The 23,921-nt window shown below is 49.0% G+C and overlaps 1 protein-coding gene across 1 annotated transcript; it reads right to left on the bottom strand.

The window, feature by feature from the left end:
* Positions 1-500: 500 nt before the first annotated feature.
* CD34 (CD34 molecule) lies at positions 501-23,711 on the bottom strand. The gene is made up of 8 exons (XM_052653682.1): positions 23,566-23,711; positions 13,558-13,740; positions 12,711-12,970; positions 11,617-11,697; positions 3,447-3,585; positions 3,164-3,216; positions 2,692-2,856; positions 501-1,987 (listed from the first exon to the last, which is right to left on the bottom strand). The coding sequence occupies exons 1-8, from the start codon at positions 23,642-23,644 to the stop codon at positions 1,802-1,804; spliced, it is 1,146 nt and encodes a 381-aa protein (XP_052509642.1). The 5' UTR covers positions 23,645-23,711; the 3' UTR covers positions 501-1,801.
* Positions 23,712-23,921: the final 210 nt, after the last annotated feature.

The following is a 23,921-nucleotide window of genomic DNA, read 5'->3' as shown; positions in this document are numbered from 1 at the left end:
TTCGCTTACAGACAGTTTTGCTGTTAGGCTGCTTTCTTGATGCAGAGGTGGAAACCACCCCCTCCAGGGGCGGGCAGCCAGATCTCTTAGAAAGATGTTCCCACACAGTGTCTCACTGTTGTGCCCGGAGCTGGGGGCAGGGATGGGTGACAGCTGAGGGTTCACAGGCCCTGGTTCCTTCCCATGGTCTGGCATCTTTTGCATATGCACCTCTTCTCAGAAGGTGTTCACGAAGGGCACGGCTCCTAAGTCGTAGGCATTCTCTCTGCTTTTCTTTCTGCAACTAGGAGCATCAGCTTCCCTGAGAGCATTCCTGTCTCCCCCCAGAGAGGGGAGCAGTCAGTAGGCCCAGACGAAAGGCAGCATCCTGGTTGGTACCCTGAGATGGCCAGCCCCACCCCCCACATCCCCACACGGTCCGCTTAGGTCTCGTGGGGAGACCTCTGCTCTGGTCTTCAGACACACCCAGCTGGCACAGAACACAGAACAGATGTGTTTCAGTATCACTTTAATTACATTATTTACACACAGCATTTTTTATTCAGAAAAACAAACAAAAAATCCACCCCATCTTCCTATCTCTGGAAAATTCTATTTCCAACCGTCATTGAAATCAGGATCCCTTTTCACCCTTCTGGAAAAAGAAAAAAAAAAAAAAAAACCAAGGACCTGGGTCACCTGCAGAAAAGGTGGCTTATGGTGAGGGTCCTCTGGAGAAGTCCCGGGGCCCTGACCACACGGGGTGCAGAGCGGCTAAAGGGTTCAGGGTTAGGGAGACAGAGACAGAAGGAGTCTGCTGGGAGACTGAGGCCACAGCTCAACCCAGGAGTCAGGGAGAGGCGGGAGGAGGCCGTCGAGACAGAGGTGAAGGTCAGAACCTAGCCTCAGAGCAAAAGGCTTCCTTCGAAGCTCACAGGTCAAGAGATCTGGTCCCATGGTCCTGTCCACTCTGACCCACTGGCAGAAACAGCAGCCCCAGCAGAGGCTCTCTGTGGCCCTGCAGAGACCGGGACCAAGCTGTGTGCCCTCACCCCTCTGCCCTTTGAGTGGGTACCCATGTGTCCACATGTATCACCAGGTCAGGTCCTCCAAACACACAGACTCTGGACCTTGTTCTAAAACTTGGAGTCCGGTTCCAGGCTCAGCCAGAAAAGCTGCACAGGCCTCAGTCTACAGAGGTGGCAGTGGGGGTGGGGGTGATTTACCTGTGGAGCTCAGGGACCTTAGAGAGCAAGAGGGGAGCTGGTGAGTAAACGCTCAGTGCCTCAGAGAGGGGAATGATGGAGATGGGTTAAGACGGCATGATTTTCTGACCGGTCATTACAAAGGGGCAAGTGCGAGGGATTGCTTTGGTGTTCCTAAAGTAGAGAAAGAAAAATACAAGGAAGAAACAGGAAAAGGTAACACCTCTTGGGACGAAATCACAGTCCAGAAAAGCCCCTGCTTTCCCCTGGGAATTCCTATAATGAGGCAGAGAGGAGGGGGAGGAAAGGGGCCCCTCTGTGGAAGCTGCAAGACCATCTGCCCCCCCCACCCTCCACCCCCCGAGGGGCTTCTCAGCATCTTGGCTGTGTGCATCACACCTTTCCTCAGAGTAGCCCAATGGTGGGTGCAGGGAGGTGAATGCGTGGAGGGCAGGAGGACCCCTTGCCCTGTACAGGGCGGGCCTCAGGGATGGCTTCCCTGGGTATGTGTGCTGGGAAAGGGGGGATGGTGAGGGGGCGCCACTCTGGCGCGCTGCAAGCGCTCAGACCCAGGGAGGGGCTCCTCCCCTGGATCCCTCCCGGCCTCCCCAGCCACATCACAGTTCGGTATCAGCTACCACACGTTGTCTCGCTGAATGGCCGTTTCTGGAGGTGGCCTGGCCGGTGCCATTCTCCTGAGCCCCTCGATTCACAATGGCCTTTCCCTGAGCCTCGGGGGAGGCCTCAGGGCCTGAGCTATAGCCCTGGCCTCCACCGTTCTCCACGTAATAAGGGTCTTCGCCCTGGATGGTGTATAAATAAAGGAGCATTATCTCATAAGCATGGGAGCCAGGTGAGGGGGAGGGAGAGGGGGAGGCGGGAGAGGGGGAGGCGGGGGAGGGGGAGGCGGGGGAGGGGGAGGGGGCTGCAGCTGCGTGTGCAGACTCCTTTCTTCCTGAAGAGCGCTCAGGGTTCCAGCTCCTAGAGGAGAAAGGACAGAGGAGAGGCGCCACACAGTGCCACGGCAGCTCGAGAGCCAACTCGCACCAGGAACTGGGCTGTCCCCAGAGGAAGCCAGGGGCCAGAGGCCAACAGCCAAACCCTCCTCCAGACCACTTCAAGAGTCGAGTTTCCTTCCACATGTCCCCTTCTTATGAGACACTGGGTACCCACGGGCCTTTACTATGCTTGCCAAGAAGTGGCTGCTTTAGCTGCCTGTTCTGGTTTGTACCCAGCTAAACTATCCCAGGGACAACAATAAATCGATGACGCAAACCAGCTATTACCATGGTGAGGGGGGCAGGGCCCCAGTTCATGCCACCCTCCCCCATCTACTACATATTGTTTTGACTCGTCCACAGACACAGTAATGTGCGTGCACACACATTCCTGTGTGAGGGCACAGAAGTACCTCTTCTGGTATTTCTCCTCCCCTTCCGTGACATTCATGGACCTCCCCAGGAGCCCTAGCTTCCTCATGTGCTTTGCCCTGGAGCCCAGAACTGACCAGCCTTTCTCCTGCTGGGCTCCAGCTGCGGCGGTTCATCAGGAAATAGCAGGTGGTGATCAGGATGGCCAGCAGGATCCCCGAGGTGACCAGTGCAATCAAGGTCTTCTGGGAATAGCTCTGGTGGCTGCTGACATCTTCTTCAGAGATGTCCTGGATGCCCATCTTGAAGAGAAGCCACAGAAAAGTGAGCCTTCCACTTGTGGAACGTGAGTCCTAGAAGAGGAGCCCGGCCCATGCTAGACGCCTCTGTGTGACTCAACACTGAATACACCCAAGAAGACACAGACCTCAGGGGTTTTCTAAACAGGACTTAAGACTGGTATCTCTTCATTAAGCCGAACTGTAAAATTTTGTTTCAAAGATAGAAGGGCGAAGACTTTTGGAGAAGGGTGGAGAGGTAGGAAGGGTAGGTAGGTCTCGAGAATATGATTACTTTCTCCCCTGAGACCCCTCATCTCCACGAACTTACCTCTCTCAGGTCAGACTGGTACTTTTCCAGAAGTCTGATCTTGCTGGAACTTTCTGGAATGAGAAACGGAGTTTGCTGCATCCAGAAGCTCGAACAGCTCCTCCTGCACTGTTCTAGAAGATGCTCTGACAGTGAGGGTAGATCTCAGAGGGTCTTTCTCAGACAGCACGGCCCTGCTTGCCGGCACCTCTGCCCTCTGAGCTACAATGCCTGGTTTCTACCCAGCATCCTCTAACCTCAGCCCACCTCCCCCTCTAGACCTCAGCACAGACCTGTCCCTTACCTGTCCTGTTGGTCAGGACCAGCAGCAGGCACTGAGGCTTCACCTCAGACTGGGCCAGGAGCAAGGAGCACACCTCGGCCTGTTCCTCCTGACACAAGACTCGGGTCAGCTTCTCTTCATTGTTCTTCTTAAACTCCTCCTGGGACAACAGAGAAGAGTGGTGAGCAGGACATGGGGTTGCTGGTATCCTCTGCACTGTATCTGGAGTCTCAGGCTATAATTTGGATTAAAGTCCCACTGTTACCCTCAAAACAAAAAGAATCCTTTTTTCCCCCCTAAAATTCCAAGTGGAAAAAAAAAAATCTTGCAAACTTCATATGTGCAAAAACACAATAAGAAAAAAAAAACTCCAAAATTTCCCAAGACCAAAAGGTGGTCTTAGCTGGCACTCTATGATGTCAGAGAACAAATTTAGGAACCATTACCTTATTGAAGGATTGCCCATGTAAACCTACACTATCCAAATTAAGTTCAAAAGAAATCACCAATAACACAAAATATTAACAGTGCAATACTGAACTCCGGGAGATAGTGATGGGCAGGGAGGCCTGGCGTGCTGTGATTCATGGGGTTGCAAAGAGTCGGACACGACTGAGCGACTGAACTGAACTGAACTGACTGAATACAAAATGAAGATAAAACCCTCTGTTTCAAGTTTATAAGAGGCCCAGATATTGAAGGAAAAGCCAAGGGAGGTGAGGACTAGAGAAGAAATTTATGACTATAGATGCAATGGGATCCTCGTCCCTTCCCTCTCAGTCTCCAAGGGGTCTCACAGACAGCATGGCTCAAATTCAAGTGGGGCTCTTGTCTAGTCTTCCATTCCCTGTCCCCACTAGAGACCCGGAACCCAGTTTTATATGAGGTGGACAGGTCACTCCAGGTTGCTGGCTGACTGGTCCATGGAGTCAGACGCTCAGACTCAGAAGACAAACTCTGACAATTCTTCAACAGTAAAGTCCCAGGAAAGGGATGAATTAGAAGCCCTGGCTGTTCCCCCTCCTCAGTCTTCCAGGATTTATTCCAGCAGCCTCCGAAGGGAGTGGCCTGCTCTACCCAGAAAAAGAATCAAAACCAAGACTCTCTCCTCGGTCCGGATGGCAGATGGCGGGGGAGGAAATGCCTGAGCAGCTCTGACAGCTTTCCTGTGAGGGGAAAACTGCTGGGGCGTGTGAGGGGCATCAGAGCTGAGCCTCCGTGGAGGAGAAAGCTTCCTGTTTGCGGAGCGGTGCTGCTCCGGGGGCAAGGCCACAGGGCCCTCCCAGCTTGGCAAGCAGCCTGGGTATTTTCCTACTGCTGCGGCCCAAGGCAGTAAAACCCAGGCTCCTTTGCTCCTGCACAAGGCAAGGTCAAGATTGGCCTCACATCCCAGCTTTCTTCTGCCAGCTGGAATTCGAGGCTTTGGGGAGGCCAGACAGCAGGGTGAGTCCAGCGGGAACCTCAGAAGGTCCCCAAGAGCCAAGCTTACAGAGAGATGAGTCCTCAGGCCGTGGCTCCTTCTCCCTTGGGAGAAGGACAGATGAGGCGGGTCTCCAGGGAAGTCCCAGGATAGGAGCTCCTCACAACAGCATTCGCTGTGGGGAGTCTGGGCACCACACTGGATGTGATCAGCAGTCTCCTTCCTATCTGGGCTCGTGTCCCCTCGGACTTGCCTTGCTGCTCCGTGAGCACCTTCTGGATGAGGAGGAGGGAAGTCCCTGCCTGGATGACTCTGGGCTCGTAAGCTGTCTCTGGCTGACATGTGTCTCGTTCCCGAGAGAGGCAGGGGGACGGGGCTCCTGGACAATCTAAACAAGTCAAACAAGGAGGCCCCTCCTCGGTGTGCTGAGTCCTATGAAGCTCCGCCTCGATCAGACTCAGCTGTTCCAATGGTGATCAGGACTGCGCGAATCCCTCCGTGCGTGCGTCGTGTGTGTGGTGTGTGTATGGAGCGAGGCTAGCAATGAATTCCACGTGGTCAGAGCTGTTGGTGTGTATGCACGGCCATGAAGATAGATGCCGCCTCCTATGTCTCAGGCACTGGTTCTAAGTGCTTTCTGCATGTTGACTCACTTTTGTTTCACACAACTCTGTGAGATGGATACTATTATTGTCCCCATTTTATAGATGAAGAAACTGAGGCACAAAGAGACTTCAGAGTTGACAGAGCTAGTCACATGGTAAGAACCCTCAGAGAGGCACAATCAGGTACCGTGGACATGTACAGGAGAGCGAGCACACACCTACTTCGGGGTTATCAGAAACATCTCAAAATAGGCCTCACAGAATGGACAGACTGTACGCAGGAGAAGCTGGCGAAGGGCCCTGGGAGTGTGGGTGCCACCCTGAGGATGCTCAGGCATGCATGAGCCTGCAGCCTTCACGATACGGGCTGCCCCGGGAATGAAGCATATGGCCTTTCCCCTTGGAATTTCATCTTTCAAGACTTGATTCCACCTCCCCTCCTCAAAGAAGCCAGTCCCCGTGTTCCAGCAGGCTGGGTATCCGTCCTTGCTCTGCTATTTACTAGATTCTTTGCAAGTCATACAGTGCATCTGAGTGTGAGGTTCCTCAGCTGAAGACTCAGTAGGGGTGGTGACTGGAGAGCTGGTCTGTGAAGAGTGTGAACCAAGTGGGCACGGGATAAAGGGCAGCTGTTCTGAAGCAACACCTCCTAGACTGTTCGCCTAGAATCTACACGTTGATGTTGAATCACATTCTGCCCTACTGCTATTATCATTTCTCTGTGACTAGATTGTAAGGCTTCTTAGTGGGGGGCGGGGGGGATGTGGGTGGACGTTAAGTAATTTTGAACCCAGACTGCACGAAGCATAGCACTAGAAAAACAAGAACTCGGTGAACTCTTGTTCATCTTAATGCCCCAAGTGGTTTGACTTCCACACAGGGGCCCTCCGCCCCTTGTTTAGTTTCTTGGACTCGATTCAGGGGAATAACAGTAGCCAGCCAGCCTCCCTCCTACTCTGGAATCCAACAGCATCAGTGAATTGTGTTTGAGCCTGGATAGAAGCAGGTGGATCCTGAACAAAGCACAATGCGCCTCCGGATGCTTGAAATAAACATCCTCCCCCAAGAGAGGCTGCAGGCAGGCATCATGGGACAGTGGGCAGGAGGAAGCCACGGCCTCACCATGTTGCTCATGGGAATCAGACTGGTGGACCCCTAACTTCATCAGCTAGCACATAATATTTTATAAAAGCAATTATCATCATCATAATAAAACCACCTAACTTTTCTAAAGCAGCATTCTCAAACTTTGCAAAGACTCAGCATGTTAAAGAAGCACATTAAATACCGGAGTAGGGGGAGAGAGGGACAGGTATTTTTCTAAACTTTAAGATATTACTCAATCTTAAAACTCTTGGATCAGTCACCTCTCTATCTCCCTTCCTCCCTCTCTCTCAGTATTTTATTGACTTTGGTGTAAGCTTGGCAATGCAGCTAAAATCTCTCTTTTCATATAGAGACTGGAATAATGAAAGGACCCATTACAAGTCACACAGGTGGGCAGCTGACCAAAAGTTAGGGAGTCCCAGATATCAGGTTCTTTCCAGAAGACACACTGTCTTCATCAGTCCCCCATCTGCAAGTTATTTTTTCTGCATGGAAACTGACCTTTAGTGTTTGAGTGGAGGGCAAGGAAGACACGGGCTGGGGGACATTATCTGGATGAAGTAAATGTGACAGCACAAGGGGGATGTGAGCCAGCTGAGTAAGTATCACCCCTGCTTATAAACACACGTGGTTCTAAAGACAGGCAGTTCTGAAAGACAAATTGGAGGGCAACGGACTTGAATAGAGATTTCTGCAGAGAACATACACAAATGGTTAGTAAGCACATGAAAGGATGCTCAGCATCATTAATCATTAGGAAATGGCAATCAAATGCACCTCACATCCAATCAGATGGCTACTATGAAAAAACCGAAAATAATGAGTGCTGGTGAGGATGAGGAGAAACTGGAACGTCTGTGTCCCATTGGTGAGAACAGGAAGTGGTGCAGCTATTATGGAAAACAGTATGGTGATTCCTCAAAATTTTAAAAATAGAGTTACCATATGATCCAGCAGTTCCATTTCTGGATATATACCAAAAGAAATGAAATAAGAGTGTTGAGATATCTGAGCAAACATGTTCATAACAGCATTATTAACCATAAGCCAAAAGGGGGAAGCGACCCAAGTGTTCATAGGTGAATGAATGAATAAAATTGGATATGAACATACAATGGAATATTATCCAGCCTTAAAACAGAAAATTCTGACACATGCTACATCATGGATGACCCTTGAGGACATCAGACTGAGTGATTATATATCAGTCACAAAAAGATAAATACTATATGATTCCACTCATACAAGGTACCTAGAATAACCAAATTCATAGAGACAGAAAGAATAGTGGCTATCAGGGAGAAGGAGGAGGCGGGGGAAAAGGGAAGTTGTTTAGTGGATGGAGAGTTTCAGTTCTGGAAGATGAAACGAGTTCTAAACGTCGATCACACAACAGGGTGAGTGTACTCAGCAGTACTGAACTGCACACTTAAAATGGCAAAGTTCATGTTATGTATATTTTACCACCATTAAAATGACTCCTTGGTAGATTCCCCTGGATCTGTAGATAATAAGAGAATAAGGGCTTCCCTGGGAGCTCAGCTGGTAAAAAAGATGGCAAAGAGTCTATCTGCAATGTGGGAGACCTAGGTTTGATCCCTGGCTGGGGAAGATCCCCTGAAGAAGGGAATGGCAACCCACTCCGGTATTCTTGCCTGGAAAATCCCATAGATAGAGGAGCCTGGCAGGCCCCCCAGTCCATGGGGTCGAAAAGGGTCGGATAGGACTGAGCAACTCACACACGCATAAGAGAATAAAGTAAGCTTACATTCTGAAAACTATGTGGGAAATCACAACCACAACAAAGTAAATCAGCCTGACGTTGCAGCAGAGAGAATGAACGTCAGACGTGGGTGACGCGTTCTGCAAATAAGGCTCCTGAGATGTAGTAACAGCTGCTTGACAAGAGTATGGGATTACCGTCCTCTGGCTGACATAGGTGACCTCTATCTAGAGGTGAAGCACAGGAGCAAAAGGAGAGTAGCTGGGACAGAAATGTCTGCAGGATGCACGTCCAGGAGGCAGGCCGAGTAATCCCCATAGCAAGAGCTAGCAGACTGGATCCTCACTGTCTACCAGTGTAAAATGAGTGTCTAGAGAGCTGAGAACAATGCTTACTTCTGTTATGGGAACATATTAGATGGAAGAGCATGACAGCATTACATAAGTACTCGAGGGTGTGATGTCAGGGGGACCCACGTCCTTCATGCTTCTCATTAGGCCTGAGTTTCCCCTCGATGAGAACCAGGGCCATAAGGCCCTCTGATGCCCAAGGTACGAAACCAACGTAAGGAAGATTAGGAGGCACCACACCGCTGTGGGGGAGAGGCTGATTATCAGACGAGCATGCAGTAGGGCTCATGGAAAAGGAATCTGGGGAACAAGAGCTGTGGCCCAAAACTCTGGAAGGAGGATTGCTCCCTGAGAAGAACAGGAGGCAATGCTGCCTGAGGGCTGGGGAAGAGGGGCCCCAGGGAGACAGGGACCAACCGTGGCGGAAGGAAAAGGGAAAAAAGAAAACCAGCACTGTATAGGTGCTGCTATCGAGTTGATTCATGACGGGCAGCGCAGAAACCTTTTTTAGGATATTGGAGGAATTACTATCTTTCCACATCCCTACTCGCAGGTTCTCCCCAAATTACAGTAGAGTGCGGATCTTTTCAGCTGCGGCGTAAAGTAGATTAGACAGGAAAGGCCTCAGAGAGCGAGCGAGACTGCAGCACAGGAAAAGCCGTTATTTCTGGAGCAGCAGTAAGGTTCTGGCACTTATCTGGTACGATGACCCTCGTTAAACGTGAACTTTGAAGAGCAGTGGACAGACATTTAGAATAAATCGTCCGTGATTAGCTCTAAATCGTTTGTATGAAGAATTAGTATTCTGGCACAGAGCACCGCAATGCACAGGAAAATAAGTGCTCAGCCAAGATAATACAGAGAGAGAGAGAAGATGATCATTTCTCTTGGCTATAATTAGCAAACTGTTGGGCAAAAAAAAAATGTTTTTTTTTAAATGAGTAGAGTTGAAAATCAGCATCAGAAACACACAGAATCTTAACGTGGACACCCTGTATATTCATGCTTAACTATTTTACAAGTTGCACTTAGCTATTCCCACTGCGTGAACCTATGTCTTCCAAATTTTTGTTGTTTTTTAAAATTGTAAGTTAAATAATTTTCTTAGGTATAATTTTAGAAGACCTGTGAGTTAGAATGACCCAACTGATAATCACAAGATACCAACAGTCAAAATGGACAAAAACAAGTAACCTAACACCCTCTATAGACTACAGTATATACCCAGACTCTTTCCAAAATACATGCATGTCACATGTCATATATATGGTTCCCTGAAATGGATTCCCAACTTGTAAGAACATGCTTTTTTTCTGTAAGTAAATATCACTCTTCCTATCATTCTTTCTTTCATCCAGGAAATTGTTACTGTCAGGAAACTGGATTTACTGAAACAAAGCAAGGAGATCTGCTATCATCATTAAAAATTAATACAGTGCAGAACAGTTTGCCACGTGATAAGACAGGAAGTGGCAAGAAGAGGCATTACTACTAAAAAGCAAGACAAAAGCAATATATTATGAGAAATGACATGAAGGTTTACCTTAAAAATGAAAAATAATCATTAAAAAAAAATCTCCTGGAATTAATAAGCATGTTGAAGAAAATGGCTAGACCCAAGATAAATATGAAGAACTCAATGAACTTTCTAATATACAAGAAACAATCAACTGGAATATATCGTGGAAAATCTATATAGTAACTCTTAAGAAATCCATAAAACCTATAACATTTTAAAAATTAAAAAAATAAAAAGACACAGAACAATACCAGAGGAAAAATAAGAAAAAAAATGGTGAGATTTTAGAGCGGTTCCAATTAAAATTTTAATGGTTTGGTGGGGTTTTTTGACTTGCTGTTTCTAAAATTTTTCTAAAAAAATAGATGAAAAATTCCTTATACACAGGTCTTTGTATAGCAAAGACCTGCTTGGCTAGATCTTGAAAGTGTTGATGTATAACGCTATAAGGGCTTCCCTGGAAGCTCAGCTGGTAAAGAATCCACCTCCAGTGCAGGAGACCCCGGTCCAATTCCTGGGTCGGGAAGATCCCCAGGAGAAGGGATAGGCTACCCACTCCAGTATTCTTGGGCTTCCCTGCTGGTTCAGGCAGTAAAGAATCCCGCAATGTGGGAGACCTGGGGTCAATCCCTGGGTTGGGAAGATCCCCTGAAGAAGGGCATGCACCCCACTCCAGTACTCTTGCCTGGAGAATCCCATGAACAGAGGAGCCTGGCAGGCTGCAGTCCATGGGGTCAAAGAGTCAGACATGACTGAGCAACTAAGCACAGCAGAGGGCACAGAAAAACTTAATACAAACTAAAGGAAGAATCCCAGTCAATAAAGGAGAGAATCATTGAAAAAATAATGCTAGGGGAATTGGTTATATGGAGAATGAAGCATTTACAGCAAAAAATTCTCTCTATATTAAAGAGTTATATGAAAATAATAATAAGTTGATTTTTTAGGTGACTATATTTCCTGAAGGACTTTCTTAACATAAAAGCAAACCTAAACCGGACTATATATTATAGTATGCATGTGTGCATGCTCAGTCATATCCAGCTATTGGCAACCCCATGGACTGTAGCCTGCCAGGCCCCTCGGTCCATGGGATTTTCCAGACAAGAATACTGGGGTGGGCTGCCATTCCCTCCTCCAGGGGAATCTGCCCAACCCAGGGATGGAACCCATGTCTCCTGCACTGGCAAGCAGGTTCTTAACCACTGAGTCATCTGAGAAGCTTATACAGTACAATAGAGGAGGGGGGAAAGAAAATTTAAATAAAACCACCTTTGCCTTCTTTGTCCACCAGATGGGGCCTCTTACTCCCTAAATCCAAAGCTCAATATTCAAAGCAGCCTGTCCACGTTAAACTGACCCTGCCTCCACCCAACTCGCTCCTTTCAAGACTCACCTTAAGGAGGTTCAGAAGTAATTTCGGGAGGAGAGGGAGGGGGACGGAATGGGCAGAGGGGTTTGACTTACACAGCTGGAGGTCTCATTTAGCTTCAGGCAGATGCTGTGGGCCAATTTCACTTCTTTGACTCTGGAACATTTTATTTCAGTCTGTATTAAAAAAAAAAAAGTAAATAAGTCAGCATCATTTCTTCCCCACCTCTTTTCTGGTTTGATTTCTATGACATAGGTTTTAAAGAGGTTTCAAAAAAAAAAAGAAATTTAAACATGTTGTTAGGAGACTAGAAAGTCATAAGACATACTCTTCTTTCACCTCACTTCTTAACACATCGGATAGTCAAAACTTTAGTTACTAGCCTGGGCTTGCAGGCAAGTAGTTATTTGCAATCTTGGTAAACATTGGCTTGAATGCTGCCGATATGGAAGAGGGTAGGATCTTTCCCCTTGGAGCTGTTTTCCCTCCAGCGAATTACACACTTGCAGGGGAACAGATAATGAGGGGGCCAGGCAGACTCTGGTGACACTCATTTTACTTCTGGGCCCTGGGACTCTCCAGATTTCTATTCTGGTTCCCTTAAAAACAGAAACCAGGCAGGTCCCCCATGCCTGCTGGCAGGCTCCATGCCCTCACCTTTTCGACTCTTCCTGCTGAAAGCTGCTGATAGCCACAAGCCCCAAGACTGAACAAGGCAGAGTGAGCTCAACACCCCTAGTCTTCTTAGCTCCTCACTGCCTCTCTATACCTGCTATACCACCAAACCCTCTGGCAGAAAGGAAACAGTATTTGCCCTAAACATATTGGGAAAAGCAGCACCATTAAATGCAAGATAGTTTCCAAATATGCCCAAAGGCAAGGGGTACCTTGGTCCATGACTAGACCAAGAGGTATAAGAAAGAACCACCAAGGCTTGGATGGATTTCTGAGAATCCTCTTCACTCTCTACTCTCTGAAAACATTATACCCATGGCACAGATCAGTCTTGCCACCAAACCCTACCCTTTCCCTCCCCTTTCAGCAATCTTTAAGCTGCATGTTTCTCATGTGAACTCCTATATGATCAAAATTCATTGGTTTGGATAAGCAGAGGTTAAGGGGAAGAGAGAGAGCTTGCATAGATATGAAGTGAGGGGGTAATCTGTCATTTTTAGCCCAGTTCACCCACCTTGAGGATATTTTGGGTAGGAGAAAATGATGGAGAGGTATTAATGGAAGAAGTCACAGGGCTGGTACTATTGTATAGGGAATCCGAAATATTTCCAGGAAACGTGCTGGGCTGCAGAGTCGCCTCTGAAGTCGCAAAGCTGATGAGGGTAGAAGACACCGTGGTGGCTAAAGAGGTCTGTGGTTGGACGGAAGAGTTCACAGCTCCAGAGGCTGGGAGGGTCTCAGAGGCAGACGTGAAATTGACTGTAGACGCTGGAACTGACCAGTACACAGTGTGAACACATGCACAATGGCATAAACACACAGACAGACACACAAACACATCTCAGTTCATTCACATAGGCTCGGACTTCAACCCAGAAAAGGGAATCTGGGGAGTTAAAAATTACTTCACGTCCTAACCCTTGGCAACTCATTTCCAGCCAGCTGTTGAAACCATAGCTATAATCTAGATGTGTTAGAAATGCCCTCTAAGACGCTGAAACTGAACATTGAAACTGGTACCTTAGAGACACCAAAGACCCCCAATTTGTACGTGGTTTGCTTTCCTTAGAAAAGATCATAGATTCTTCTTTATCACTAAGCTGGACTCAGGAGTACAAGGAGAATTACTGATCAGAACGAGCAGCCCAGACATTGACTGGAGAAAGCTGTCACTACAGGAAGAATTGTCTAGAACATACTTCAGGGTTCCCTAAGCATGATACTCCAGCCATTATTAAAAGGAGCTTGTATGTTTCCATCTGTGGGGGAACATAGAGGACAGAGGTGGTTTGCAAATATCCTAATACTTCACCCAAGTGCCAGTAGCATCCTTCTGGGGGCTTGAGATGAGAAATCTTTACCTGAGGTGACTGCTGTGGTCCCATTGCTGTCCTGGGAGACATTGTAGAGGCTGGTGCTTCTAAAAGTACTTGAGTTCATGCTTTTCCAGTCGGACGTAGTTGTAGGGACAGGTGAAGACGTTCCTGGGTTGGGTGACACTGTGGCATTACCAGTTATGGTTATATTTGTGAATTCCATAGAAGCTATAGAGAAACAAAGAAGAGATATCAGAGTGCAGATCGTCCTGAAGCCTCATAGCATCACCTGATTCAGTTTCTTGACATTAGGGAGAATCCATCTAGAACATCCCCTGGCAACAGAGCAGAACAAAGACCCCCTCCTGGACAGTTGACTAATTTCCCACTAGATTTTTTCCCAAGGAAACAGAGAAAGAAAAGTTTGCATGCACCAAGCATCTAGCATAGTATTATTTATAGGAGGGAAAAGTGGCAAGAAACTGAATGAATCACAACAGGGTGAATGTTATATGCACTCAGCATACCGTAATCACTACAAACAAAAGTATGCCACAATTATAGCAGCACGAGAATATGAGGCAACGCTCATAATAGGCTAAGTAAAATAGAAAAATTTCAAATTACACCTGAGTAAGTATTGCCAAGATCTAAAATGTGGGAAAAGATGCACTTCTATTTCCTTTTGAATGTATCCTTCTCTCCATTCAATTTATTAACTCAGAATAACCACTAGATTCACATCATCTCTATGCAATCCTTCAAACATCTTCTTTCCTTCGTAGATTGCCCCATTACCCAAATCCTTTCATTCTCTCCCTCAGGGCCTTAAAACCTATTCTTCTCTTTTTTTTTTTTTTAATTGAGGAACTGTGGCTCACAAGCCCAAGAATCCTTTTGGGAAACTCTGACCTAGGAATCTAGCTGATGGACTAGAGAGCATATGACTTGGTTTCTTATCAAATGCTGTGGGGACAGACAGCTGGGTTCTGGATCTGGCAAATATTCAATAATTTAATGTGTGTGTGTATTAATTTTTAAATGAGGGTCTTTTCTTATTTGGATTGTTGGGGAAATCAACGAGATAACAAATGCTATAGTATAATGTTTCCAGAAGCAGTTATTCTCTGAAACTTTTCCTGCCGGTTCTTAACCCTCCCGTGTTCCCTGTGGTGCCCAGCAGCGCTATCCTCAGGTCCAGGAAGGAAAAGCTACCTGTACGGACCCTGCGCTTAAGAGCCTACACACCGTTCCTTCTCCTGCCCTCCCTGTTCCCAAAATGTGAGGAGTCCATGGAGCCAATAGAGGGGCACACTCTCTTCTAGATTGTGCATTGGGACCAGAACTTCTTGCCCAAATGGCTCTTTGCTTACTGGAGGACCTGCATGGGTCTCTTCTCTATCCTTCCAAGGGTGAACTGCAGCTCCAGTGAATATTCTACAAGCTCAAGGCCATCAGTGTGCAGGGAAAAGGCGAGAGCTCAAGCATGTGGGTGGGGTGCCCCTTGCCTGCACGCACGGTCTCTTACAGTGTGGACCAGAGCCCTGGGTAAGAGGAAGAGAAGAGGGTGGGCAAAGGCCGAGGACCATCTCTTCCTGCTAAGCCCCCCTGTGACACTGACCCCCAAGGCTCTGAGAGTCTTAAATTCAAATCTGGCCTTCCAGGTGGCCATGAAGGTACATTTTCAAGAAGATAGGAGATATTTTATTTACCAGTTCGTTGGCCTGATTTATAACTTGAAGTATTTAGACATATAATATATGGGATATGGGTCTCTACTGTATTCTTGGCTTGAGCCCTGGAAACAATTAGAGGTAGACTTGGCATCCAGAGCTCACACCCAGCAATACTATCCTCAAGGAAAGGCCCCCCGGGGTCTCAGGGCACCCTAAAGCTTGTCTCTAACTTTTCTGATTGAGATCTGGGTCTGTGCTTTTCAGAGGTTTCCAGGTAAAAGCAGTGCAGAAGAACACCTCTTCTTTTCCGCAGCCTCAAGGCAGCAGTTAGGCAATGGTTTCAAGGCCATGAATTTTCTCCCAAAGGTGGGGTCAAGTCTCACTCTCCGTCATCCACCTCTCTTCCCAGCCTGCTGCAGGCAGGCTGGTACTCCTGCTGAGTACAAAGCACCTGTCTGAAAATGATGGGGCACAAGAGGAGGAGAACACGTGGTATTACTATTTCCATTTCAGAGATAAGAACCTGGATCACCAAGGTTTCAGCCAAGGGGGAACGCTGCCATTCATGCAGGGCAAGGAGCCATGGGGCGCCCGAGGTTTAGCTGACCCTTGAGTAGAAGCAGCAAGAGGGTCCGGGGGTCCAAACTGCTAAGGGTCAGGATGCGTCCTCCACACTTCGGAGAGAAAAGGATGGGCTGCTGGCTGGCTGGGGTTGGGGGCAGGAGGGGTGAATCTCTCAGAATAAAATAGATGGGGAAGCAGACCCAGTGGTTTTGCCCTTAAATCAGTCCCTCTTGTCCTCTGTCATCCCCTTCTGCTGCTGCTTTCTATCCTTCCCAGGGGGCCACAGAGGAGGAGACAGTTGGATGGCATCCTCGACTCAACGGACATGAGTTTGAGCAAGCTCCAGGAGACAGTGAAGGACAGGAAAGCCTGGCGTGCTGCAGTCCACGGGGTCGCAAAGAGTCGGCCACGACTGGGCGACAACAACAATAAGTCCCTCTCAGCAATCTGACCCGAAGGTCTAAGTTCAGTGCAGGGGGCAGGTGGTGGGGACACTGGGACACTGAACTGAAGGACCATCTCCCAAGGTTACCATTCCAAAGCACCACTGGCGTTCCCCCTCGACATCCCTCCTGCCCACCCTGTTTTTCCTCTTCCCTCCAGGACACCGATTCTTGGGAATCCCATCTGGCCCAGCCTGGCCCAGCCCTCTCCTCTCCGCAACAAAATCTGGGCCTGGCTGAGGTTACATCATGCTTTTGAACCCCCTCCCCTGGGGCCTCCTTCACCCAGACAAACAGTTTTGAACTTTTCCAGATGTGAAGAGAGACCCACTGCCCGTTCTGAGCGCAGAGGTGGCTGTTCCTGAGGAGTGAAGCAACCCAGCACCCCAGCCAGCTCCTGAGCCACTGGGGTCAGGCTCCCGGCTGGGGCTGCCTCCTCCCACACCCCCCTGCCCCTCTGCTAAGAATGGACGAACAGGTTGCAGGATCTGTCTGCAAATGAGGAGGGAACCCCAACCGCAGATTCACATCCCCGAGCCTAGGCGGAGTGGGGAAGCCCATGAGACCCTTGAAAGACAAGACAAAGAGGGAAGGCAGGAGGGCAAGGCTGAGCAATGGGGTATGTACGAGCTGGTGCAGGGCAAGGCGACCCCTTGGCAGAGCCCTGGGGGCCGATCCTGACCTAGGCGCCGTGCCTGGAGACTGTCAGTGAGGAGGGCTCTTGTTTTCACAGCCTCTAGGGCTCCCTCTCTAGTGTTCCCATGAAGAGATGGGTCTTGGAGGAACGCAGTGAAAAGAATCAAGACCGGCACAGGTCTGTATTTATCCTGTCTTCCCCGACATGCCCCTGGCGTTAGACCATCCAAGGCGGATCTTTCTTTATCTCAGCTTCTCATCCCCAACTACATGTGGAAGTCATAGCAGCCTCCCAGCCAGAGCCAAGAGATGGTCAATGAAGCTTCTACCCCGTTTCACTCTAGGAACTGGAGGAATGGCCCTTACCCCAACCCAACAGAGCACTATGCCACAAGTTAAACCTGAACAAATGCCTATCTTCTGCTGTTCACCTCTCACTCCATCTGTATTAACTGTGTCACACTATTTGCCCCTACCTACCCTACTTGATCTCAGCCCGTGAACTCGGGATAAAAGGAGACAAGGGCTTGAGCAGTTAGAGAATGAGGATTCCAAGAAGCCAAAGAGATGTCATGAAATTCATGTTGTAAACGTCATGCATTTAACCACAGGTACTTATTTCAGAGGCAATTAGTCTTGTTTGACACAGAATCCTAACAAACGTCTTGATCTGCTATCCTAGTCAAAGCTAAAAATTAGTAAGAGACTACTAGAAGCAAACAACAAGTCAAAGCAACAGCTGAAAATGAAGAAACAGCAATAAATTAAAACCAGACACGAGCATTAAAACCCACACTAGTCTGGAACCATTTGTGGTCAGAGTAAATAAAAAATACACACTTTCATAAGTATTCACACTCATGGACATGAACCTGAGCAAACTCCAGGAGACAGTGAAGGACAGGGAAGCCTGGCTTGCTGCAGTCCACGGGGTCGCAAAGAGTCGGACATGACTTATCGACTGAACAACAACAAGAATTAACAATGGCACTGAGTTGCACCATAACCAGATTATTTTCCTGATACATCTAAGTCTGAAGGTTAAAGCCCTTTTTCCCCCAATACACCGAGAAAGCAGAAACATATGTAATAGGTTTTTTAAAGATTTCTACCTACAATTAACATATTGAAAATTCTTTTAAACTTTAAAGGGCATTTACAAATCTTCAGAGATTCAGAAAGCTCTGCTATCTAAATTACTAAGTTCCTGTACTTTAAGAGATGTTTTTTCCCCGTTATTTGGTCTTGTTTTTCACAGCCCTCTGAGTTGTAGTGGTGCTGTTTTTCCTTTTTTGCTGGTTCTGTTAGCCAGTCAGCCCCATTCTGCCCACCCTTTCAGGTTCTAGCACCTGGCCTGAGAGCAGTTTCCTGGAGGAGATCTTGGATCTCTTAGATGCAGACCTGGGAAGAAGGAACAAGCCGGCTCTGCTGGGACCCCACAGCCTGCATTGATGGCTGATGAGAAGACAGGGGAGCCCCAGAACAGAGAGCTCAGACTCGGTAATCGGACTGTGTTGAAAGGTTCCTCTACCAAGTTCTAGCTTCATGACCACAGGAAGCTTCTTCCCCTTTCTATACCTTATCTGTAAAATAGAGATAAAAATAGCCCCTTACTCCTTGCTCTTTGGAGGAATAAAGGCGACAGGAGGTGTAAAGCAGCTGCCTGTCTGCTAAGTGATTATCTTTAGGACAAAGGACAGGTCCCTTCTCTCCTGCTTCTAGGAGACGTTAAGACATATATCTGCACGACTTATCTGGCAGAAGACCATATACACTGTTTCCTGAGTGTAGGTCTTGTCACCTCAGTTACATTGCAGATTTCCTGAGTGCTGGAACCCTCTCTTAGACTTATTTTTAACTCAGGGCACTGAACACAATCCTGAGTTCACAATATGCACTTGGGTTGAATAGCAACTGCATCAGGCGTGTTCACACTGACCACTTCTCTGTATTGATAGAACCATCTCATTCAATGCTATAAGAGGAAATTAATTTAATTAAGGAAATGCCCTTGAGAGGATAATCAGAATTAGGAAAGTTCTAGAAACTAAGTCATATGGCTGAGGGCTTAGTGTTATTTCATCTAGATCAATGGTTGATGCTTGGTGCTGGTGGACCAAATTTGACCCATGGGTTGTGTGTTGTTTGGCCAGTGAGCTAAGAATGGCTTCTACAGGTTTAGAGTGTTGTAAAATAAAACAATGTAGAACATGTGTCAGAGACCACATATGGACTCCAGAGCCTAAAATATTTACTATCTGGCCCTTTACAGGAAAAAAAAAAAAAAAAATCACTGATCTTTGATCCAGACAGGAAGAATCTGAGGAGAAAGAATCAACAATCTTCTTCAAGATTCATTTCACTTATTCATTCATTCTTAATTTTCCAAAGTACCAGTGATGTGCAGAGGACCAGACTCAGCACTTTGGGGAGCACAAATGAATACCGAACTTTCTACTGTTCGGTGTTAGTGTCACTAGAATTTAAATAAATCCCTGTCCTCAAGGAATTTGTAATCTCATGGGGCAGACTAGAAAGGTTGTTAAGGATTGTCCTGAAGAAAGATCAGATTTAATTCTATGAGATTCAAGGAATAGAATTACAATCAATGACTAGAAGTTACAGAAAGGCTAGTTCCACGGCAATACCAAAAAAAAAAAAAAAGCTAATAATCATAAGATTTTTCTTTAATAGAATAAACGACTCTGGGAGACAACAAGGTACCCGTGTTCCTGGGAGCGTTCAGGAGGCCTCCACGCTATGGGTCTCGGCGGGTTTGGGTCATGTACGACTGGATCAAAGTTTTAGGCTGACGCCTTCCTGTGCTACAGAGGCTAAGCTGAGGTGTGAGCACAGACCGAGAGTCTGTGGCCTGAGCGTTCCCAGGGTTCTGAGACTCCCCTTTAATGCTCAAATAGCACATCTTGGACCCCTATCCACTTCCTGGGGAACCCTAATACCGTGAGCTCTCTCAGGGGGCCGACGCTTCCCCCGGTCACCTCTTCCTCTGCTTTCATCACTTCCAGGAACCCCTGTTTATAGCTCTGAGCTCAGGCTTCTACACTGCTGTACCATGGGCTTGCCAAATAACCATTCCTTGACTCCCCCCACCCAGAGCAGCACTAACAGTGCTGCAAGGCCAGTGTGGACTGACTGAAGGTTTAAGATCATGCAGGGAGATTACAGCACAACCCAGAAGAGACAACAGCATAATCTTGAAACACCTGGCATTCCCGTGCTAAACAGCCGGGCCACACCATAAGGAATGTTCCCAGGCAGGTCTTTTCCACCCTGCACTCACTACCGTTCCCCTATTGCTCCAAGCACTTCCCTCCTCTCTCTGTGCTTTCCTGGGCTCGGAGTTCTTTAGCCTTTTGTCTCTTGGGTTCATCAAATACCAAGTTCTGCTTTATTTTATCACGCTCAGCAATTCAACGTCCTGTCTGTGCGAGGGTCCGGGTTTTCTCAACCAAAGACACGTTAAGGCATTTTCTTAAACAATGGAGCGGGCTACCTAGAGATGGTGCTCTCCAGGAAGGTAGCAGGGATGGATTCTTTGCAGTTTTTTTCCCTCTTAAATCAGAAGCAGACTTCCCAGTGAAGCCAGAGGCCTTTTCCTTTATGTCCAAAGGGAAGTGATTCACTCTAGCAGGCTTTATGGTGTATGTCCTGGGACGCCGCACACCCTGGTATATATCCCTCCTCATTTCTACCACATTCTCCCAAGACACATGCATCTTTCTTCTTAGCAAAGTCGAGGGCCCTGGAGACTAAAAAGTGTAGACACTGTGTTTTTATTTCTTAGCTGAGGAAGGAAGAGAATGTTCTCATTAGGAAAGTCAAAGCCCAGAAAAATATGGAAATTCTGCCCTGGCAACTCTGAGCATTTTCTTTTGGAGGATGGTGTTTTATTCCTTTTCCATACCTTCAGATTTTCAGTTCCCCACACTCGGGGCCATTTAGTGACATCCAGCAAAGTCAATGGGAGAGGGAGACCCAGGCACCCTCAGGGTGGAGCCGGGTAACCACCCCGCCATGATCGCAGGCCTGTGCCCTCCTGCCCAAGGAGCTAAAGGAAATCGGGCAGCAAGGTGGTAAGAAGTGGAATTGTTGCTCCTTTTGATTTGCTTTTGTAAGAGTGCTAGGCCTGAGTTTATCTGCTGCAGTGTGGTCCTTCTGGCCCTGAGCTTTGGAAGACAAAGACTCTTCCAAAGGAGATGAGAACTAGTGAACACAGAGGCCCAGGAGGTGGAGCCAAAGGGATGAGAAAAAGATGCCCAGGCTCCTTTTATCAGTCAAACAGGAATGCTGAGGGAAACCTGTATTTGCAAAGGCAGTGCCAGCTGGGCCGGCCCTGGCCCTAGGAGGGGGAGCGCTGGGGACCACGGAATTAGTCAGAGGTCCCAAGGCTGCTCCATCTTGGTCTCCATGTGGCAGCGAGTCAAGGGTGGAGTCTCTCCCCTCCGGAAAATATCTGATAAAATTCTTTTCCCTTTTCTTTTTTCCCCTCTTACACACAGCCGCAGACAGGATATGGGTGTGGGGTCAGCAGGCACGAAGGACCCAGAGGAAGAAGAGGAATGTGAAGGGGTGGGACACACTGGACAAAGAGGAAAGACAGGCCTGGAGGGCTTGGAGGAAACAGATACCCTGGGCCTGACAAGTGGGCTTCCCTAATAACCTGCAAGGTTTCTCCTCCCAGCTGGAGGTGTGATTCTGGTCACATACACACACGCAGGTCAGACCCCACCCTGCCTCTGCTCACCCCACAGAGTAACCCTGTCTCCAACGGAGAAAGTCCGCTCTGGTTCAAGCCCGGAACAGCTTCTCACAGGAACGGAAAACTGACCTTCCCAGAACAAAGCTCCGGGACAGGAGAAAACTCCAGGCCTCCCTTCGGTGGGTGCCCTAAAGTTCACGGTAACCATACCACAGAATTTCTGCAATGTCCCTTGGTTAGCATTTCAGGTATAGCCACTCATTTCATCTACCCCACAATACATCAGAAAATGATTCCTGGTATTAAATAAAAAAAACCCAGAAAGCTCTTGGGGAAGGCATAAAGCTACAAACTGGCCTGAGCAGTGGGGCAAGACTGAGCGGAGGCACTCAGGCTCCGTTGCTCATCCCCAAAGAGGACACGCTGAAATTGTCTGTGTGTCTACCCAGGGTTCTGCAGAGGTTAAATCCCTTTCGCGTCCCCTCCACTGCAGGCCAAGGCGAGACTGAGACTGGCCAGCTGAGGAAATAAGAAAAGGGTGGGCCTCACTCGGCCGAGGACCAGGTCATCATGAGCTGTGAAGCCAAAGGAGCCTGGAGCATCGGTTAGGAATCCGAGCTGCCGGTCAACTCAGCTCGTTGTGAGGTACAGACAGCCCCCAAGGCCGTTCCCCCATTCTAAAGCTTCAACATCTTAGCAACAGCTTTTCCCCGGCCCCAAACAGCACGTCTGGGTCCACCAAACAAGTCAACCCAGAGCCTAACAGAGCTTCCCCCGGCCTGGAGTCTCTCTCCAACTGGGTGGGCCCAAAGGGAGAGGCCTGGCTGGCTGACCCAGGTCACTCAGAGGGGCGGTGGGGCCGTGGAGGGTGGCTTTTAGGATGCAGTTAAGACTAGGGAATTGGGAGCCCTGGAGCCTGGAAGCAGAACCTGGAGCTAACAAGAGAATAATATATAATATTTAAATTCATCTGAGCTCCATGAGATGAGACGGAGAGTGTTATCCCCAAATGAAAGCAATTACGAATATTGATTGCGTGCCTACCGATTTTTTTCTTTTCAACAGAAATGACAGCAAGAGCTTAAGAAGTATCCAGGCCTGCCTGGATAAGCAAAGGAGTGCACCCCAGTCTGCAGCTCTGTCCACTGGTTAGAACTTGGAGAACAGGGCACGGAAAGAAACCCCCCCAAATGCAACGAGCTTGAATTTGTGCCGGGGTGAGCGGTTGTGATGGGGAGAGAGGAAGGCAGAGAACAGAGCAAATTCCATTCACCCGTCCCTTCTCTCCAGGGAAGCAGGTGTGGATGCCCAGAGAAGGAGTCTTAACCTAGCTTTCCCATCTTAAATGCACCCTCACGGACTCTTCTTCACTGCAAACTCCCCGTGTCACCTAGCTTAGCCTACCGCCCTGGCCTCTGGACCTCGGACCGGGCCTCACCCCAAGCGGGCTTGGCTCCCATTGCTTGAAGGTCCAGCTCTGGCTCCCCGTGTCCGGGTGGTACGTGGGCGCCAGCGCTCCCTTCCCAGCAACCGGCTCGGCTGCCGCTCGCTTTCTGAACCAACCATCAGCTACAAACTTTTCCTTTCCTTTCCTTTTCTTCTCTCCTCCCCTCTCCCGGATTCTGGCTCCAGCTCTGCGCTCCGCGCACCTTTGGCATCCCCAGAGCGCTTTATTTCAGAGAAGAGTCTCCCGGCCTGACTCCGGGAGGCCTGGGGCGCGCCGCCCGGTTTACACCTGGGCTACACTCAGGGGGTCCCCTTCCCGTCGCGTCCCACCCCCACCGACTCCCAGGTGAGGGGCCGGTCCCCACCGGGCTCTGTTGGAGCGGCCTCAGTCCCACCAAGCCAGGAGCTGCGGCAGTGGGCGTGGGCGCGGGGAGTGGCGCGGGGGGTCCCCGGGGCGGGGGTCCCCCTGGTTCCGCGGTCGCCTCCACCCGGCGCGCTCTGCCCCCGGGAGAGCGCCGACCCTGCCGGCCGCCCAGCCGGGCGGGCCGGGCGCGCGGCCCGTACTCACGCAGCAGACTCAGCAGGCAGAGCGCGGTCCAGCCCCGCGCCATCCCGCGCCCCGCGCGCGCGCCCCTGCGGCCCAGCATCGTTCCCGCGGCGACCCCGGAGAGATGCGCAGAGCGCGAGACACTGCCTGGCCCGGCCGGGACGCGCGGCTCCCCGCCCCTCCGCCCGAGCGTGGGGTGGGCGAAACGCGCTTTTTCCCCTCCCCTCCCTCTTCGGTCCTGGCACGGCCAGCCCCTCTCCTTGGCTGCCACTAACGTGAGCTTTCCGCTTAGTCCCAAAGGCCGAGGAAGTTAGGAGCGAGGCCGAGGTTGCCGCTGTCGAGGCCAAAAAAGGTTTTGTAAGGGCCCCCAGATGCCT

This window comes from Budorcas taxicolor, chromosome 16 (assembly GCF_023091745.1).
Source record: "Budorcas taxicolor isolate Tak-1 chromosome 16, Takin1.1, whole genome shotgun sequence".
NCBI lineage: Eukaryota > Metazoa > Chordata > Mammalia > Artiodactyla > Bovidae > Budorcas > Budorcas taxicolor.
The sequence above is the reverse complement of the archived record's forward strand: the minus strand, read 5'-3'. Positions and strand labels throughout refer to the sequence as shown.

Bases quoted from the DNA above. Each gene is read 5' to 3' on its own strand.
- CD34 (XM_052653682.1), bottom strand. From the start codon at position 23,644: ATGCTGGGCCGCAGGGGCGCGCGCGCGGGGCGCGGGATGGCGCGGGGC. The intron at 13,741-23,565 runs GTGAGTACGGGC...GTTTCTCTATAG, and splicing joins CTGCCTGCTGAGTCTGCTGC to CTTCTATGGAATTCACAAAT. The intron at 2,857-3,163 runs GTAAGTTCGTGG...CTTCTCTTCAAG, and splicing joins ACCAGTCTGACCTGAGAGAG to ATGGGCATCCAGGACATCTC.